We start from the raw sequence: 18,705 nt of genomic DNA, 5'->3' as shown, positions 1-18,705 counted from the left end.
GTCATGAGCAGATCACTGTGAACATGTGTGTGTCTGTGTGTGTGTGAGCAGAACATGTGAGGATGCTCTCTGCACGCTGTGTGGTCAAACTCTCCTGATGTATGAGCCCTGATCCCGTGCTGGCCCCCGCTGCGTGCAGCCGCCGCCACACACTCAGATGTATGTAAATCTATGGAAAACACTGAGGTGTGACAGCGCATACATTTCACACTCTCACCATATGTGCTTTTATTCCCGCTCAGCTTCCTCCCTGTCTCTGCTTCTCTGCTGGAGCTTCAGTGTGTGAGTGTTTTCAGGCCTGGTCTGTCAGTGTGAGCAGGTCAGAGTGGGCAGCAACAGGTCAACTCTATGAACAGGGCACCATCTAGTGTTACAGGCTGAGTATGGACCAGCTGCACGCCACTACCTCTGAAAAACACAAGTTTAACACCCAACAGCAGAGGAAAGCTGAAGAGGCAGAAGACGTGCAGAGAGGAGCTATTGTCAGATTCTCAGGATCAGCTTCCTCTGTGTATAACCGAAAAGTGAGCTCACCAATCAAAGACCTGGATGAACCATGATCCAGGTGACCACAGGATGCAAATTTCTTACAAGGTCCAACAAAAAACTTTTAGATATTCAACTTTTGACCTTTTTTGACCTTGAAATACAAAGAAAAGCAACAGTTTAAACCACTAAAGAAGCAGGAAAGAGGGAAAACTTTGCACTCACGTGGAATCAGATTTTACAAGTAGTTGAACAATTGTTGAGAGGATTCAAAGAAAACTTGTCAGCTAACTTTTTTAAAGTGATTTTTAAGGGGACATTTTAAATCCCTATATGAAAAAAAAAGAAAATGTGGGTAAGGAAACTGAGACCACACATTTTGCACCTTTGCTTAAAAAACACATTTTTTCTTATTGTCCAAGAAGTTATTTGAGAATTTTGAGGCTATGACCACTTTCATACAAGCAACAGGTGATTGAACATTTTGTAAGAGTTTGAAAGAAACAGTTTTTAATCATTTTTTGGGGAAATGCACAAACCATGTCTCTAACCAGCTTCTTTTTTTATCAAATCTTTCAGTTTTTGACTGAAGCTGGGATGGACATACTTCACATTTTGATTCTTTACAGACTAAACAATCATTAAAGGATGTTAATGCCACACAGTAAATGACCCAGTTTTGATTAGAAGCTGCCAAAATAAGTTTGAAGTTTTTAAAGTTTATATTTATCTATGTTTTTTTTTTTTAATTATTTCTATTTTTGACTGCAACTAAATCAGAGGATGTACCTTTGAACCGAGCTTGTATCTTTTAAGTAACCAGCAGATTAATTCCTAAGTTCTTACCAAGTCTAAGAAAAAAACTTTTGTAAATTTATCTTTAGACCATGACAGACTAAAAAAATTCAACAATTAATGCAAAAAATAAAATAAAATAAATAAATAAAAATATTTTTTAAAAAATTATTATAGAAGAAATTTTATTATGTATAGACAAGAAAAAGACCAAAAAATGTCACTGTTTCAAAGTCATTAAATAATTTACTAAATATTGAAAGTGAAATTTTTTTATTTGAAGTCAAATGCCGGAAAAATATATATAATTTTCTATTTTTTTTTCTGTTGAAGAAAGTTGAATTTTGAGTTAAAGAGAGGCTGAAATAAATAAAAGTTGTTTTTTTCTTAAGGAAACTGCAAAAACAATACCTCTAGTCAGCCTTTTCATCATCACATTTTTTTTTTGCTGAATCTGGGATGGACATGCTTCACTATTTCATTCTTCACAGACTCAGTAGAGAAAGATATTGGGTTAAAAATGACGACATTTCTGATTTGTAGCAGTCAGAGTTGGTTCAAAGTTCCAAACTTTTTTTTTCTTGTGAAAGTAACACAACCTTAAAAAACGCAACTATGCATGCAGAATGTCTGTACGGCCTTAATGGGCAGAAAAACCCCCAATATCTTTTATCAAGCCTGAGGGAAAGCTTTCAAATATCTGACATTTGGCAGTGAAATGCAAAGAAAAGCAACAAACTACAACTTTGTAGAGTTGATTTGATATGGTACAGTTTTCAATCACAACTGTTCAATAACTGGTGAGAGGTTGAACAGAAATAGAGGCCAGTGTCTCTAATCAGCTTCCTATTGATCATATATTTAAGTTTTTTTTAACTGTTAAACAGCTAAAAAAGTTGTTATTGGGACAAAAATTGTAACGGATTTCTGAAAAGTTGCAGTAAAAGTTACTCTAAAGTTTTCAGGGTTTAATTTTTTCCTAGTTTTGTGAACGCAACACAATCCGAAGATACGACTTTGTTTGTCACGATGATTTGTACAATTTCTCCTTTTTTTGGAGAGCAGTCATGTTATCTGTTGTCTTTTCAAACTTAGTTTCTTAAAAAGTTGCAGACACACTTCTGACTCTGACACCAGGAGGATTTTAAAGTGTTGAACGCAGCTCTCTGGGACTGGACTTTTAACCTTCCAAACAAGACAACCACAGAGTGATGGATAAATTTAGGGCTGACAGTACGTGAGAGATTACAAACCACACAGCTCCACCTTTAACAGCCTCATCAAGGCAGAAACTCCAGAAAGTTTAACACTTAAGTTCAGGTGCACTCAGGTTGATTTGGGTGTGGCTCAAATACCTCCTCAGTACAAAAAAACACAGAAATCCTCCTCTGAGCACCAATCAACAAACAACAAAGCTACTAAAACACAGCAAATGGTGTTTATTGTCAAAGTGTAGGAGTAGGACAATGTTATATGTGCATATTTCATTATTGTGTTCTCTAATTGTGCAACAAACTAAGCTACAGTATATACAGACACCTATCATTGACTGCTGATAGCTGGATGACAGTTATACTGTATAACAGTAAATCTAGTTGGCCGGTTGCTTGGGCAGGACAGCCTGCGAAGACGACGATCCGTCAGAGGCCCAAGACTTTGGTTTCATCTGCATCGAATGCAAAAAACGGTGACTCTTACTCTTACAGTGTAATATCAATCAATACAACTAAACACATCCATTAAAAACATCCACATGAATATACTCAATGCAACAAATGTTATGCAGAAATCTCCCCGCCCTCCCTCCGGCGCTCGCTCTGCTCGCTCTGCTGCCGCTCTGTGTCTCTGCGTAAAATCCAGTCGAGGTTAAACAAACATTTAAATGTTACATATCCCACAAAAGAAAGAGAATAATGTTATGAGAACCCCCAGTCTAGATAGCAACGATGCTTTGTGAAAAATATATGTATCATAGAGTGAACTAAACATTTACATGATTTTACAGGTGAAAGAAAACATCGTTTAGACAGAACTCTTTAGAATAATAATAATAATAATAATAATAATACAGCCCCACAGTCTATGAACATGCTCTGATCGCTGTTACTCACTCCGATCATGTCCGTGTGATGTCAGGCCCTCAGCCTGTCACAGGGTCGTGGTGTGTCAGTGTGTGTACATGTGTGTACATGTGTTAACCTGTGCCGTGTGTCTGCATGAGTGTGTTTTGGTGTCTGCAGGCTCAACAGTCTCCTGAGTTATGCGAGTGTGGCCCGGTCTCCATTTTCCAGTCTCTCTGGTCGGGGGCCTCCGCCTGGCCGTGCTGGGAGGCGGCGGGGGACAGCGACATCTGTCTGCGAGGGTTACCGCTGTGCATCGTGTTCCAGTGGCGCTTCAGGTCGGACGCTTTGATGAACGCTTTGTCGCAGGAGCCGCAGTTGAACGGCCGCTCTCCTCGGTGCTGCCGCTCGTGGTCCTTCAGGTGCGACTTGTGCTTGAAGGCTTTTTCACACATCTGACACGCGAAGGGCCGCTCATTGCTGTGGACCCTCTCGTGCCGCTTGAGGTCGGGGCCCCTGATGAAGGCCTTGCCGCACACGACGCAGCGGTGCGGCTTGAAGCCGGAGTGGATCTTCAGGTGCTCCTTGAGGTGGGCGGCGGTCGTGAAGGCTTTGGGGCAGTGCTCGCAGCCGTAGGGACGGTTGGCGGTGAGCAGGCGCTCCTTTTTGGCGTTGTGGTCCATGGGCTTGGCGCCTGTGCTCTGGCAGGAGCCGTGGTCGCGGTGGCCGTACAGGAGGTACTCGAGCTTCATGTCGCTGGAGGAGGAGGAGCCCCAGCCGTGGCTGTGCGGGTCTTTGCTCATGTTGGTGTTGTAGTTGTGCGGCTGCGTCACGTGAGAGCCGCCCGGCCCCATGCTCTCCATCCCCTGGTCGTAGAAGCTGTTCTTCCTCACCTCCTCCATCGCCAGCTCCTTCAGGATGGCGTCCTGAGCCCGCATCCCGTGGTCGCCTGGCGCCTGGTTCTCCCGGGTCTTCATGTTGGTGAGCTCACGTTTCTGGGTGCACAGGTTATCCAGGAAGTTGATCCCGAGTATCTGGCCTGATGACATCATCATGTTAATGTCCTTCTTTCTGACAGCGAGCCGCGCTGTGTACATGTAGTTCAGAACCTCCTCGAAGATGTCCGAGCGGATGAAGTCCAGCTCCACGATGGAGTTGTCCTCGTCGCTCTGTTTCTTGAAAAGCTTTTTGAAGTAGTTACTGCAGGCGGCCAAGACACAGCGGTGAGCCCTGAACTCGATGTTCTCCACCACCACGACCACATCACAGTGCTCGCCCTCCATCCTCTGCTGGTTCAGCATCTTCAGGAAGGTGGCTTTGTGGTCGTAGTCGATATATCTCAGTAAATCAGACATGATGCCGCTCAATTTGGAACAACCTGAGGAGGAGAGACAGGAGGTCAAACAATTTCATGCCTGTGATAAGGAGTGCATGTACACAGCCTGCACAGCAGAGGGGTGGAGCTCTATTAGCATGTTTACTTCAGCTTTAAATTCATTCTGCATGACACAAACAGCGTTTAGAGGAGAAACGTGCAGCTCGGACCGCGCTGACGTGCAGAAAAGAAGCGGCAATAAAAGAAAAGTGTGTGAACCAATCATGCAGAAATCTTCAGCAGAAAAGGCCCGAGAGCTGCAAAAGCAGATAATAAAAATAAAAACACACACACAAACCAACAGATGCACTTTTCTTAACTTGAGTGGCGCGTTCGAGCCGCTTTGCTCGCGTGACAGTCGCGTCGCGTGCAGAAAGGATAACCTTAGCAGGAATATTTCACATTTCACTGCGCCCAGCCATTTTGGTCAGCAAGCCTCCATTGGCATGTTTCTGGTGTCTTTAAAGCAGTTCACAAACAGCGCACAACGCGGCGCGGCTCAGGCGCGGAAAGCAGCACGAAACGCTGCGCCGTTTTCTGCGCCGAGCGGAGCGACAAGCGGAGAAGAGAAAAATGTTTAATACCCGAAGCCTGAACGCGATCCCTGTGTTGTCACGCAAGGCAAGTCGACGACGATCCAGAGCTGTCGTTTTTCCTCTTCCTCCTCTTCTTGTTGTGACTGTTTGGCTCAACAGGAAATGTGGCGCTGCTCTGCTGCCCCCTAACGCACCGGAGCCGGTACTCCACCGAGATCGTCTATACTGGAGAAGATGACTCACTCCAAGGCTCCTCACGTCTCTCTACCATATATTTGCATTGAATTAAACGGAAAAGACCCAATAAAAACATAATTTTTGACTTTTTACATATCATTTATTGTAAATTATACATGTATTTACTTATCTAATTAAAGTCTTACTGATATTTTTAAAATATATATTAGCTTAAATTTTAACTCGTAAACTGTATTAAAAGTTTTTTTTTTTTTTTTTTTTTTTTTTTTTTAAAGGTCTACATTTAATCTGTCTTTTAAATATATTTTGCCATTATTCTATCTCATTTTTTTTTCAACCACTTTACATAATTTTGATCTGCATTTAGATGTAAAAGTAGACTGAATTTGAGCCTTATAAACATTACTAATGAATCTACTCTGAAAACTACAATCTAAATAATCCAGAAGCATGTTTAAGAGATAAAAAGTTGGCATAAACTGAAAAAAAGTCATATACAAATATATTTGATCGAAATAATGTTTTAAGACTTAATCTGAGCTATATTCACATGACAAGTCCAGAATAAAAAGATATTTGATACATTAAAAGGCTAAAATGACACCTTAACTGCCTGTAAAGCTTAAACACATGTACCTATGGCGTAAGAACATTTTTTGTGACATGTTTTTTTTTTTTCAAATCAAAAACAACATTGTCACTCAAGAAGAATAACCAGTAAATTTGTCTTACCTCGTATGCAGATTTTTTTGTCTCCACGTTCAAGCATAATTTTGTCCTAAAATAAATCTTGAATAAAACCATAAAATGCTTAAATTTATGTTTTAGCATGACTCATTTTTTCATGTTTAAAGCACAAACAAAGAAAGGACTAGCTGTCCTGTTTGAGCAGTACAATATTTTTATTTCTGTATTGTTTACTGTTACTATAATTTTGCCAGGCCATAACAATACACTTGACTCTATTGATCTTACACATATATGCTGTTAAAGATTGCAAATAGGTGACCACTGTATAATCCTGCTCTGTTATTAGACCAGTCACAAAACAACATACCTGCAAAATACTGTGAAGACAGCCAAAGGTAGAATAAATAGGTGAAAGGTCAGGTCATATGTAACCAGCTGTAAGGGGGGATTCATAGGTCCATTCACAGAAACAGATCAGATAAACACAGAGGAACAAATGTTTTTACAAATTATTTGCAGACTTCAGATAGTGGAAACATCTACATGTGTGGAATTATTATTATTTAAGGCAGTAAATAAAATTTTAATGGTGTCAACACTGACTTGAGCCTCACAGATCTGGTAGGAACCATCAAAATTAATCAGTAACACTTCACACCAATAGCAATAATGACACTGTTATTAACTAAATAAAGGACAGCTGGTCATTTTATTCAACTCCTAAATGACAGATGGTCCCAATAATTTGCTCTATAACCCCACCACCATTCAGGACAGCTTTGATAATAAAGTACGGTTTCTTTTACCTCCAATCCATGTTGATAAAAACAAAATACAAATGACTCCTTGGAGAGGATTTAACACTAAAGCTGTTGCATTTACTTGCATCAGATTGCACAATACTGATATTACTACTGTGTTACTTTTTTGTTGTTGTTGTTTTACCTTTTTAATACGTAAAATAATCAAACAGTCAATAGTTTCGGGATAACTAGCTTAAACTTTCTGCAAATAATACTGATTACTAAAGTAAAGACAAAAAAGTTAAAGCATAAAGAAAAAAGTACCTGTTCTTGGTTTCGGTGCAGAGTGAGACCTCTTCGTATGTCTTCATCTTTGGTCAGCTCACGCACGGCTCCTGGTGGGCGGGGCTTAAAGGGCTGCGTGCGTGCAACATAATTACATGAAGCTGTAACAATCCAGTCTTAACTACCCAGAGGGCATTTCTTAGACAGATAGACTGTGTTTAGAGACATATAGACGATCCCTTACTTATCTTTTTATTTTTATAATTCATTTTAAAAGGTTAATGTTGCAAAAGTTGTACAAGTATCTAAAGAGATGTACTCTGTACTACTGTGAGGTTTCTTTTAATTGATTAAACATTTTGTGAACAAATTTAGAATTTTTTAAATGAATATTTCTCTTTAGTTAGAAAAAACTCACCTCTAAAATGAGAAATTTAGCCTTTAAGGAACTTTTTTGATCATTATTTAGTCCATTAAAGGGCTGAAAGTCACATATCATGAGTGGAATTTTCAGTGTTTGTTGGTTATTGCTTCATGAACACGTTAGAAAAGGTCTCATCTATAAAAATAAGGACTTATCTACTCTCTCCTTCGACACAAACTCACCAAAATCAATGACTGGATCCAGCAGCCACACAAGTTTGAGCACTGTTGTCAACATTTTATTATTTGAGAAGAAAACAGCAAATTAAAAACAAATGCATTTGCCTCTTTTATTATTTCACCGTCTGAAGGCTGTACAGGAACAATACTGCGTTATTCAGATGCAGCGGGACAGATGAGGGAGGCCGCACAGGTGACACACGTTCAGGCTGGGTTAGTGGGCGTGTGGGGGGATTGACAGATCTCTCTTGGCTTTGCATCTAATTTGGGCAGAGCTCGGCAGTCTGAGCCCTTTGCCTCACAGTCGCACGAAGAACCTGGGACTTGTGCTGCGGCCGGTCGTCCACCCTGGAACACATTCAGAGCCTGCGCAGGCAGAGAAACACGATAAATCTGATTCCTTGGCTTTAACTCTGCCATGAAGAGCTTCTCTGATGCTTTACGTGGAGGAATCGATCAACGAGGAACAATAAAACACTGAACTGATCATAAAAAGGAAACGTAATTCAAGTAAAGGCGACAAAATCAACTGAAATATCATTTTCTACTCTCCTAGGAAAGCTTGATATGTACAGAACGGGTGGAAGTGATTCTCTAGTGGCTTCGCTGACAAATAAATCACAGGGTTTGTTGGAGTGAGAGGCAATGCTTGCTGGCAAACAAGGTTGGCACTTCTACAGCAGGGTTAAATAGAGTACGCTCCCTAACATACACAGCCTGCAGCGGTCTTAAGTTTCTGGAGTGATGGCTTTATTTCATAAATAAAATGTTTGCTACAATAATTATTCTCAGTAATCATAAAAATGCATCAAAGTCATAAGGCAGTGGAAGCAAAAGGTCTGCTCGCTGCACACACAGGGACTGGGCGTGCACGTGGATCCAGATGAACCATTATTAAAATCTGTATAATTTGCCGTTTTTGTTTCGTTGCGTCCTTCTCATGCAAAATGCTTGTTTTTTAATTCTGCAGGTGATGGTTGCGGCGAGCGGCGAGCTGCAGCATTTTGGAGAGGAGGAGCCTGTCTAGTCTTCTGAGAGTCCTGGAGTTAATATGAGGAGATCAGGATGTTGGATTCTGGGAGGTGGAACAGAAAACAGCCCTCAGTGTTACTCCTGTGGACAGAGAGCAAACAGGCGTCAGTGTGAGCATCCTGCACGGTGAATCACATCTGAGGCTGCAGCGCCACAGTGCACCCTGCTGCCAGACGTGAACAATGAGCCTCAGAAAAGGATACGGCAGCTTAGCCCGCACAAAAAGATGCACTGAGGAACTGCAGAAGGAGATACACGCAGGCTGCTTGGGCACAGGAAGTCATGAACACACACACTCACACACACTGCTCCTGATTGCATGCCAGCTAGTTTACTGTCCATTTGAGCGTGACCACAAACAGTGAGTCAGACTGAAACTCGCTCTGAGACCATGTGGTTCAACTTTAGACACGTCTCACAAATCTTCTCCGGCCACAAACGTTCATTCACTAGATCCGGTACAAGTTGCACGAGGAGTTTTAGAGGAATGACTAATTCTAATTTGCTGCTTTGGGTCGACATGAAAATCTAAGTCTAAAACACAACTTTTCTTCTTTTCTAAAACATCTGATATCTGGATTCACTTAAAGGTGCTGTGAGGACTCTCCATTTGGATGTAACTCAGAGACACAGTTTCACCCACTGTCGTAAAGATGTGACTTGCAAAAACGTGTATTTGTTTCTTCTTTTTATTTCTACACTTTGTTCAAGACAACTTTTCCCAGGATGCAAAGCGACTAGGTAATGTGTTTATTTGTAGTTATGAAGCAAAAGCAAAATCTCTTCTACACTATGTGATTGTGTTGTGGGGAAGAGGTTTGTAAATTTCAAGAAAGTTTCCTGAAAATTTTCATGGGAATTCTGACTGGGGAATATTGGGAATCCTCCTGTTTTTTGCCACCAACTTGAATGAAGCTATCTAAAATTTTGTTTGCTAAAAATCTATTTATTTACATTATTATTGATGTCCAATATAGCTATTTTTGGAGGATTGGATAGCATAGGATTTCATTACCGATTTAGTTTTCAAGAGTTTTCAGCACCATCACGCTTTACGGTTGCTGTAAATCAAACCACGTTGCAAACTTTTCTGCTGTGTGGGACTACTTCTGACTTTTGTAAAGTGAGTTTTCCTCAAGGAGGAACCAACAGGGCTCACTTTAATACAACAAATATGATTCATCATTTACAAAAGAATCAGGCAACGGAGTACAAGATTTATCAGAGAAAAGTATTGGATCGGCAAAACATGTCGTGAAAAAATCTGATAGGATTGGAAGTCAAAAAATCTGTATCAGGACAACTATTTATTTATTCATTGGTTTTGTTGTTCTGTGAATGAAACTATTGAAGTTCAACATTTATAAAAACTGATGATGAACTGATTATTAAATGTTGTATCGGGCATCTTTGCATGTGTGTTCGCTTATGACGAACATTTGTCTGTATCCATGCCAGTCAGGCCATGTCCACAGTCCACACAAAGCCGGGTTATGGTGGGAAACTGAATATATTTTTTATACGTTAAGGCCTGCCATCCGCATGAAACTGCTGTTTTAAGTCACTCAAATAAGCTGTTTTCTGAAAACTTCAGCCAAAGTGAAGATTTTAGAAAACTCTGATGTCATGGTTTCATGTTTACATTGGGAAACTGAGTTTTTGATTTTCAAAACTTCACAGATGAATGACAGGGGCTCAACCTGATTGGCTGGCACAGGTTTAAAGTATGAAAAACACTGACAGGTATGTCTCATGCATGTTTTCAGCCTCACTTATCAACAGATGTGTCTGGTTACATGAGGACGACAGCATTTTTTAAAAACAAATGGGGAGGAAGTCGTTCTTGAAAATACCCAGCTACGTGCGTGTACAAGGCCAAAGTGTCAACAAAGAAAATTTCCTAAAAATTCATAAATAATGTCATTTAAAAATATTGAATTGGACATGTGTGCAAGTATGTCTCCTTATACCAAACCCTAATGTTCAATATTTATACAAGTAAATGGCCAGGTAAACACAGTTTATCTAAATTTATGTTAATTCCTCCTTATTTCTAAAAATTCTGATGGAAAGTTTCCATCTCTGAAATTTCCTGGAACTTTACAACATTACTTGACACAGAAGTTGTTTTCAGTTTAGGAGTCTCAGTATGATTCAACAGGTGTTTGTAAATTTACTGTAGGAAGAGCTTTAAGAGAAGATGTGTTTCTGTTGTTGAGATTAAACTGAAACCTAAGATTCGTTTTTGTTTGCAAAGCTGTTCTTGAAGCTTGTAAATGTTAATAGTTTATCGATGCTTTTTTTTTTATCTCCTTACACTTTGGAAACTGGTGGCCGAATTAGATTTTTATGAGGAGCTATTGTTTGAAACATGATAATACTCAGTTTTTCTGCACTCTTAAGTTTGAACAGACCACTGCAGAATAACTGCTGACTGTGGGTTGGAATCAACATTAGCATGAACAGTTTAACCCGTGTTTTAGCTTTTAGCTCGTGCTCTATCACCCTCCTGTCTCACTACTACAACAAGAAATCCCTTTCAACTGCAAAAACATAGATCTTTCTTCTTACTGCTGAGCTTTGCCACCATAAAATTGATTTTCTGTCTAATGTTCAACAGTGTTTCAGCCACCGCTTGAGCAGACTGTGTACAGATTTGGTTTCCACGGCTTCCTGTGCAACACTTACGCTCTTAAAGTGTTAAAAAAATATTAAAACAGCAGCAGATTTCATGTTTTAAAATATTTCACGTGTCGGCAGATCCATATGTAAGCATGACTATGCAAAACTTAACATCCATGTAAATTCACTGCTGCATTTTTGGGTTTTGTTGGACGGTGTTTTAGTTACTTGGGCACATGTATGCATGTTTTCTTTTTCTTTTTGTCTTAAAAATGTTTCACTTTTGTTCGTATGAAAACTTAAATTGTTTTTTTATTTTTTTTTCCTCCTTAAATTTGACATGAATATATTTTTGTTTATTAGCTTTACTTATGTTTTTCTGGATAAATACTGGTATTATCCCTGAATTCAGTCTGTACAGCACTGGAAACAACCTCAGACTTCAAACTGATGATGTAAAAAAACCTTAAAGCTCCTCTGAGGAATGTTGATTATGTGCTATTTGGCGCCCCCTGTGGCAGAAGTAGTCCCTCTTTCTGATTTTGATGGTTATTTTTTTCAACATAAATCTTATTTTAACGGTTAAATGTTTCACTTATCATTGAAATAGTTGACTTTCAAGTTTCAAAGTTAGTTTCCAGAAGTTTTCAAACCTGTTTTCTTTCATAGATCTTACCGACATCGATGTCAAAACCATTACTGGAATTTCTGTGACTGACTGATTAGGCTGGAGGACAGCTGTGAGACACGTCTTTTTAAAGGATGAAAGAGATTGAATCTAATTAAATTATAGATTGGAGATGAGAAGAAGCTGTTCCTGATCCCGCTGTGCCCAAACATCCTGTGTGTATCTACAGAAAAACAGAGCAAAGCATCTCAAACAGCAGAGAAGAATCATGTTAAGTATGGTGTTAGTACCACTGCTGCTCAGAGACACACAGATATTAGACAGCACACACTAACTCACACACTCACACACACAAACAGCACTAAGGGGCAAGGCCGCAGAAACAAAGCCAAGCATTCCCATCTGGTGAGTCACGCAAGTACACACATGCACGCTGGCTCATCCCAAACCCTGCGCCTTGGGATCCTTTCATCAGAAAGCCAGAGACGCTTCTGAGCCAAAAGGTGAATCAGAACCGACTGGACCACTCCGCTTTGAGAGGTGAGGAGGTGAGGGGTTCAGACGGACATGCTGTGTGGATGTTATGGAATGATAAGCTCCGTAGCTCTGCCTCACACCTGGAATAAACCTCACTGCGGCGACAGCAGGCACGTCTGTACACACAGAGCTGAGTGTGTGTGTGTGTGTGTGACCTATTTCTCTTATTTACCTCCAAACAGACAGTCAGAGTTCATCCTGCAGGAACACTTTGTCTCTGAGTGAGTCAAACATGAGTGCTCTGGTAGGAAAGAGTTTCACCTCATGCATTAACACCTGCTCCCAAAGATCTCTGCGTGCATCACGATGACACATGCAAAGACAGCGAGTGCATAATTCATTTAGCGACCTTTTCCCTGCAGAAATTTGTGCACATCTGTCATTAATCTAAATGCTCTGCAACATGATCAGTGAAAGCAAACTTGTCTGGTAAAAAAATGCATCCAATCTGAGCTGTGTGCTTCTTGTTTATGCATCTCTTGTAAGAACAGAGCTCAGCAGCTCGTCTGTGTTCACTCAAGATCACATTTCAGTCGATGTGTGTGCAGCCGCGGTCTCTCAGAAGCCGGTTCAGCAGGTATTTAATCGCTCTGTGCTGCTGCTGCTCTTTGTGCTGGGTAATGTAGACAAAACAACGTTTGCAGGATGTTTTCAGGGAATACTGCACGGCATGCAGGTGCAACTGTTTCGACATAACTTGTTTGGCTCTGTGGAAGCAGATTTAACATTTTGAAGCAGTCACTGCTGCATTTTTGAGTCTTAAAGTGACACAAACGTGTGTGTGTGTATGGAAAGGAGAGTTCAGGGTGAGTTTGCTTTTCACCAGCAGGGGGCAGTGTTGCAGGCAGATTGCAGCAGGTTGCATGAGACCGCCCGCCCGCCAGCAGCATTACTGTAAAGGTTTTTAAGCCTTTTCATTACAAGCCGAGACTACAATATCCGGTCGGTGTGCACGCACGCACGCACAGCCGACCTTTTCCCTGCAGGGGGCAGAGCTGGAATGACAGCAGCATGATGCATTAGCTGTGAGTGCAGAAGCAGTGCTGTCTGCACTGGTGAAAAGAAGTGCTGATGGGAAAGCAGCATGCCCAGGAATGGAGACCAGCTTTAAGGAAGCCCAGTCCAACCAAATGAAAACCAGACCAGACTACACTACACAGCCAGGACCAGGACTGGGACTGGGACCTCATTGTCTTACCTGGGTCAGTCCTCTCCCTCCTCTGGCGTGATCTCTGTCTCTTTATGTACCACTACTTTGGTCACTGACATGTCAGGATGCTGCTCTTTAGCCTCCTTTATGGCCTGAGCCAGAGCCTACATACAGGGTGCAGTGCCGGAGGGGGGTCACCAGGGGGAGACAGAGAACGGGGAAGGCAGGGAGGGAGCGGGGGTGTTGGATTGTGAGTCAGGACACCAACAGGGAAGCCACTTTTAGTCACATTTCTCAAACCTCCACATTACTGAAGTTAAGAGTTAATGTTTTCCAATGCTACGTGCTAAGCCGCTCTCTACTGAGTGACATCCTGAATAAGTCAGAGGGGCCGAGGAGTTCTTACTCTTTCATGGTCATAGCTTAAATAAAAAAAAACTGACTTACAAGCAAATTAAAATAATGCAGAAAGCAGAGAATAAATGAGAAACTGAAAGTGAACTGAGAAACTCTATAACACCTCATCGTGGTCGATGTCTGCGTCTCCTGTGATGACGATCCTCTTCTCGATCCTTGTCTCTGAGATTCCTCCTTTCACCGTCTGAACGACACAGAGCAGACGAGTTTAATCAGGTAACAGTTTAATTAAAGAGCAAAGGAAGGTTGAGTTTAAATCAACAAACTACTCAATGTGCTCATGTCTGACTGAAAGATTTAATGTTTACAGCTTCTTAAATATTTCAAACTCTATGAAAATGACCTCGAAATCTAAAGTTTTCAGACTGCTCAAAGACAAGACAGGATGTTCTTAAAAAACCAGAGTCCTGTCACAATTTTGGATCAAAGGTATGAACTCTGAGACAAACAAAAAGTTTCTTCAAGTCAAAAACTAAAAATGCTGTGATGAAACTGTCTACCTAGAAGAATTCAAACAACAGAATTATGACATTTTCCATAATTCTAAGACCAAAGAAAGACATCTTGAGCATTAATCTGAAAAAAATCAAAATTCTGATGTTCCATAATTCAGAAATCAGAGTAATTTTTACTTTATAAGTTTCTAACCTTAGTTTCAGAATTCTGCCTCAGTATTCTCAGGTAAAAGTCAGAAATTAAGAATTCTGAGATTAAGATAAGTATTCTATGGTAACATATTAGGGAGACTTAGAGAAATGCTAAAAACAAAAAATCAAGTAAAAATGTGAAATTTTCAAGCTGTAAAGTCGTAAATTCATTCTTTATAAACTCAAAATTTTATGAATTTATCAAGTTTATTCATTTTTTAAAATGTCCAATTTACTAATTTACAGTGTGCTGCTTTCTCCTGAAAAGGCCAATTATACAGCAATATTTTTTCAACATTCAGATACTTAAAACAATAGTCAAGTTTGATAAGGCTGTCAAATGACTTTATACACTCAAAATATATGTTTTTTTTCTCAAAGATCTATGACTTTATGTCAGAAAGTTTGAGTTTTTTCTTGAAAATGTACCTCTGAATGATTCTTTACCTCCCTTTATAAAACTATAATTTTGTAATTTCATGTTAGAATTCTAATTTGTTGACTTTATTTTTAAAAAGAGAGGATATTGACTTTTTTAACTCCAATTTGTCGATCTTACTTTTATTCTGACTTTTTTATTGGGGGTGGGGGTGGACTCTGAAATCTGAGATCAGAGTTAGAACCCTGATTTTCACCACACAACACCGGGAAAAATCCGAATTCTGATGTTCTAGAATTTTGTCCTTTTCTGTCCAGAATTCTAGAACAAGTTCAAGTAAGAATTCTGAGCAACAAAAAACTATGTTTTTTCCCCCCAAAACGTTGACTTCAATAGCAGATAACTAAGATGAATATGAGTCCTGAGTTTTATATAAAAAAATTCTGAGATTTTTTTTTCTTTTTAACTACTAAATAAAGAGAATTCTGAAAAAAAAAAAAAACAGAATTCTTAGTTCTATATCACAAGTCTGACTTTTTTTTTTAAAACTCCAGCATTTTCCCAGAAATCTGTAAAATGGTAATGTAATAAAATTCCTACTTTTGGTTCGTTATATCAGACTTCCCAAACATGTTAACTGGCTGTATCTCCTCCCTTAGCTACAGCCCTCTTTAAGACAATCACACTTTGTTTGTAAAACCCTTGACATCAGAAAACTGTCTGAAAAAAAGTTTTAGATTTGGTTCAATCTCTCATCTGGGACTAAACTCAGCGCGGCCAAACTGAATCAGCTGTGACCTGATCGATAAAATCATTACAAAAGAATCCTCAGCCCCACATAAGGGAAGAAAAGGCAGAAGCCCCTTAAAGAAGTGTATTTGTGTTTCATGTTCTGTGTTGTACATTGAGCTGTGATAAAAAGCTCAAACACTCTGCAGCCTCGTGACGGCGACACTGATGACCTCTGACCTTTGTGATGTGTGTGGTCGTGGTGGTGCTGGTGGTTTCTGAGGTGATGGTCTGAGCGCTCAGCAACACACCGGGATCCACGTCACCGTTGGTGTCGACCTGTTGATAAGGAGGACACATATTTGTGTTCTGGATAAGGTTAAACAAACCTCAGTGCAGCACATTAACCGAGCTCTGCTATCGCTCGGCTCTGCGTGCTGGAGCCTGAAAGCTGCATTAACGGATTTTTGTGGGAAAGAAATCCGATCAATGCAGAAAAGCTGGAAGGGTGGTTGTGTTAGATAACAGATGCTCATTTACATGTTGGGCAGCAAAAAAGCACCACAAGACTTTATTTACAGCTGTCTGATGGAAATCCAATATTCACTCCTGAAGTCTGGGATCAAACAACTCCCACGAAAGAGTTTCTGTGAGGCTTCAGAAAGCTGCAAAGCTTTAACCACACTCTCACTCTGAGGCTGTTTACCATGATTTCATTCATGCAGAAAACAAAAATGATGCAAAAAGAGCTGATAAAAGAGTTTGGAAGAAGATAAAACCAAAACAGTGAGATAAAATGCTACAAGGCTGCTCTAATATGTAGAAGATTTGAATGATAAGTTTGTGCACTGCAATAAACAAGAGTATCATCAGTGTAGAGGAGATGCAGAATTTGGAATTTTCTGTTAATGACAATAGATATGAATAGTAAACAATAGTGTGCCCAAAACTGAACCTTGTGGGACCCCTTGTGGCACCTCATGTCCACAGAAAATCATGCGTCAGATCTGATATTGGACAGTGGCGAGACAAATGCATACAGGAGAGGATAAGGGCTGTTGATTTAAAAAAGAAAAAGAAAAAAAACCCTCATGATTTTATTACTATTTCTAATCTGAAAAAAATATAATAATTCTGGGATTAAATCCTGAATTCTGACTTTTTTTCTTCTTAGAATTCAGAATTCTGACTCTAATCTCAGAATAATTACTTGAATCTCAGAAATCTAAAATGAATTTTAGAGATCTGATCTTTTTTTTTTTTTTTTGCAAAATTCTGAGATTAAGTTAAGAATTCTGAGACTGAGGTAAAAAATTAAGAATTTAAAGGAAAAAATTGTGAAATTTATTTTAGAATTATGACTTAAATCCCATAAAATCTCACTTTTTTCACAATTTTCTGGGATATAAGACAGAATTCCAACGTTTTTCCTTAGAATTTAGAATTCTGACAGTAATCTCAAATATCTGACTTTAATCTCAGAAATCTGATTTTTTTCTTTTTGCAAAATTCTGAGATTTAAGTAAGAATTCTAAGATTAAAGTAAGAATTCAGACTGTCTTTCTCAGAATTCAGAAACTTCCCTTTAATCCAAAAATTTACTTTTTTTCCGCAAAATTTCTGAGATAAAAGAATTGAAGAATTTGAAGAAAAAAGTCAATATTCTGACTTTAATCTTAGAATCACGACTTAAATTCCACATAATCTGATTTTTTTCCCCGAAATTCTTGGTGATTAAGTAAGAATTTTAGATTAAAGTCAGAATTCTGACTTATTTTCTAAGAATTTAGAATTCTGATTCTAATCTCAGGAATTGGACTTTAATCTCAGAAATCGTTTTTTTCCCCAATACTCTGAGATTAAAGTTAGGATTCAAGAATTCAAAGAAAAAGTAGGAAATCTGTCTTTAATTCCACAACATCTGACTGTTTTGGTAAAATTCTGAGATTAAAGTTGAAATTTAAGAATTCAAAGAAAAAGTTAGAATTAAGACTTTAATTCCAGAAACCTGTTTTTTTTTGCTGCAGTATTCTGAGATTATAGTAAGAATTCTGAGATTAATGTCAGAAGTCTAAAGTTTTTTCTCAGAATCCAGAATTCTGATTTAAATCTCAAGAATCAGACTTTTATTGCATATTCCAAAATTAGAGTCAGAATACCAGACTTTCAAGAAAAAACTTAGAATATTGGCTTTAAGCTCAGAATTCTGACTTTTTTCTTTCTTTTGAAGTGGCCCTAATCTTCTCCTACAAATGGCAGACATTAAAGTGATACATTTTTTTTTGTACTTAAATTTTTGACTCCTGCTTCTCCTTCCCTTATACTGTTTGATTATCCCTCACATCTTACAAAGTGCTGCAACATTCAAAGCAGAAATAAAACCACATTCTGTACCTCTCCAGACTCGTAGGTGATGGTTTTTGTCTCTGTGTGGATCACAGGCAACTCTTTGGTACCCGCCTCGACGGCATTAGGACTCTACAGGGTGAAAACAAAAGGTTAGCAGAGGGAGAAGAAGCAGAACCATCTGTCACGTTCAGGTGTCTGCGCCTTTGTTGTTAAAATAGCTCCTCACTCTTGAACAAATAAATCTGGCATGCTTATCAAACTCAGCCCAGGACCGTCATTAGAGGGCCTGAGTCTCTAAACCAACATGCAGTCATGCATTAGAGCCACTGAGCCAGTGAAGGAGGGCGATACAAATCACAAGGTTTCGATTAAAGTCTGTGCACCACACAGAAAACACCCTGCCCCCTCCCCCCAAAATCTGCACCGCAACAAACTGTGACGTTA

The 18,705-nt window shown here is 39.4% G+C and overlaps 2 protein-coding genes across 12 annotated transcripts in view; both read right to left on the bottom strand.

Annotated features, from left to right (window-relative positions):
* Positions 1-2,700: 2,700 nt before the first annotated feature.
* Positions 2,701-5,419, bottom strand: LOC141803772 (zinc finger and BTB domain-containing protein 14-like). Its single transcript, XM_074687772.1, has 2 exons — positions 5,301-5,419; positions 2,701-4,719 (listed from the first exon to the last, which is right to left on the bottom strand). The coding sequence occupies exon 2, from the start codon at positions 4,694-4,696 to the stop codon at positions 3,524-3,526; it is 1,173 nt and encodes a 390-aa protein (XP_074543873.1). The 5' UTR covers positions 4,697-4,719; positions 5,301-5,419; the 3' UTR covers positions 2,701-3,523.
* Positions 5,420-7,801: 2,382 nt separating this feature from the next.
* Positions 7,802-18,705, bottom strand: part of epb41l3b (erythrocyte membrane protein band 4.1-like 3b) — an 87,436-nt gene continuing 76,532 nt past the window's right edge. For 4 of the 11 annotated variants that reach the window (XM_074689064.1, XM_074689059.1, XM_074689062.1 and 1 more), the window contains 5 exons: positions 18,307-18,390; positions 16,153-16,251; positions 14,261-14,341; positions 13,789-13,904; positions 7,802-8,884 (listed from right to left, as the gene is read on the bottom strand). In XM_074689064.1, the coding sequence (XP_074545165.1) occupies positions 13,794-13,904; positions 14,261-14,341; positions 16,153-16,251; positions 18,307-18,390 (375 nt within the window). In that variant the 3' untranslated portion in view covers positions 7,802-8,884; positions 13,789-13,793. The remainder of the gene's footprint in view (positions 8,885-13,788; positions 13,905-14,260; positions 14,342-16,152; positions 16,252-18,306; positions 18,391-18,705) is intronic. The other 7 variants (XM_074689068.1, XM_074689069.1, XM_074689065.1 and 4 more) reach the window with 3 other exon arrangements.

Source organism: Halichoeres trimaculatus, unplaced genomic scaffold (genome assembly GCF_033239565.1).
Source record: "Halichoeres trimaculatus isolate MK-OKI-2021-1 unplaced genomic scaffold, fHalTri1.1 fHalTri1_scaffold_15, whole genome shotgun sequence".
Lineage (NCBI taxonomy): Eukaryota > Metazoa > Chordata > Actinopteri > Labriformes > Labridae > Halichoeres > Halichoeres trimaculatus.
This window is presented reverse-complemented; position numbering and strand designations above follow the sequence as displayed.

Bases quoted from the DNA above. Each gene is read 5' to 3' on its own strand.
- LOC141803772 (XM_074687772.1), bottom strand. From the start codon at position 4,696: ATGTCTGATTTACTGAGATATATCGACTACGACCACAAAGCCACCTTC.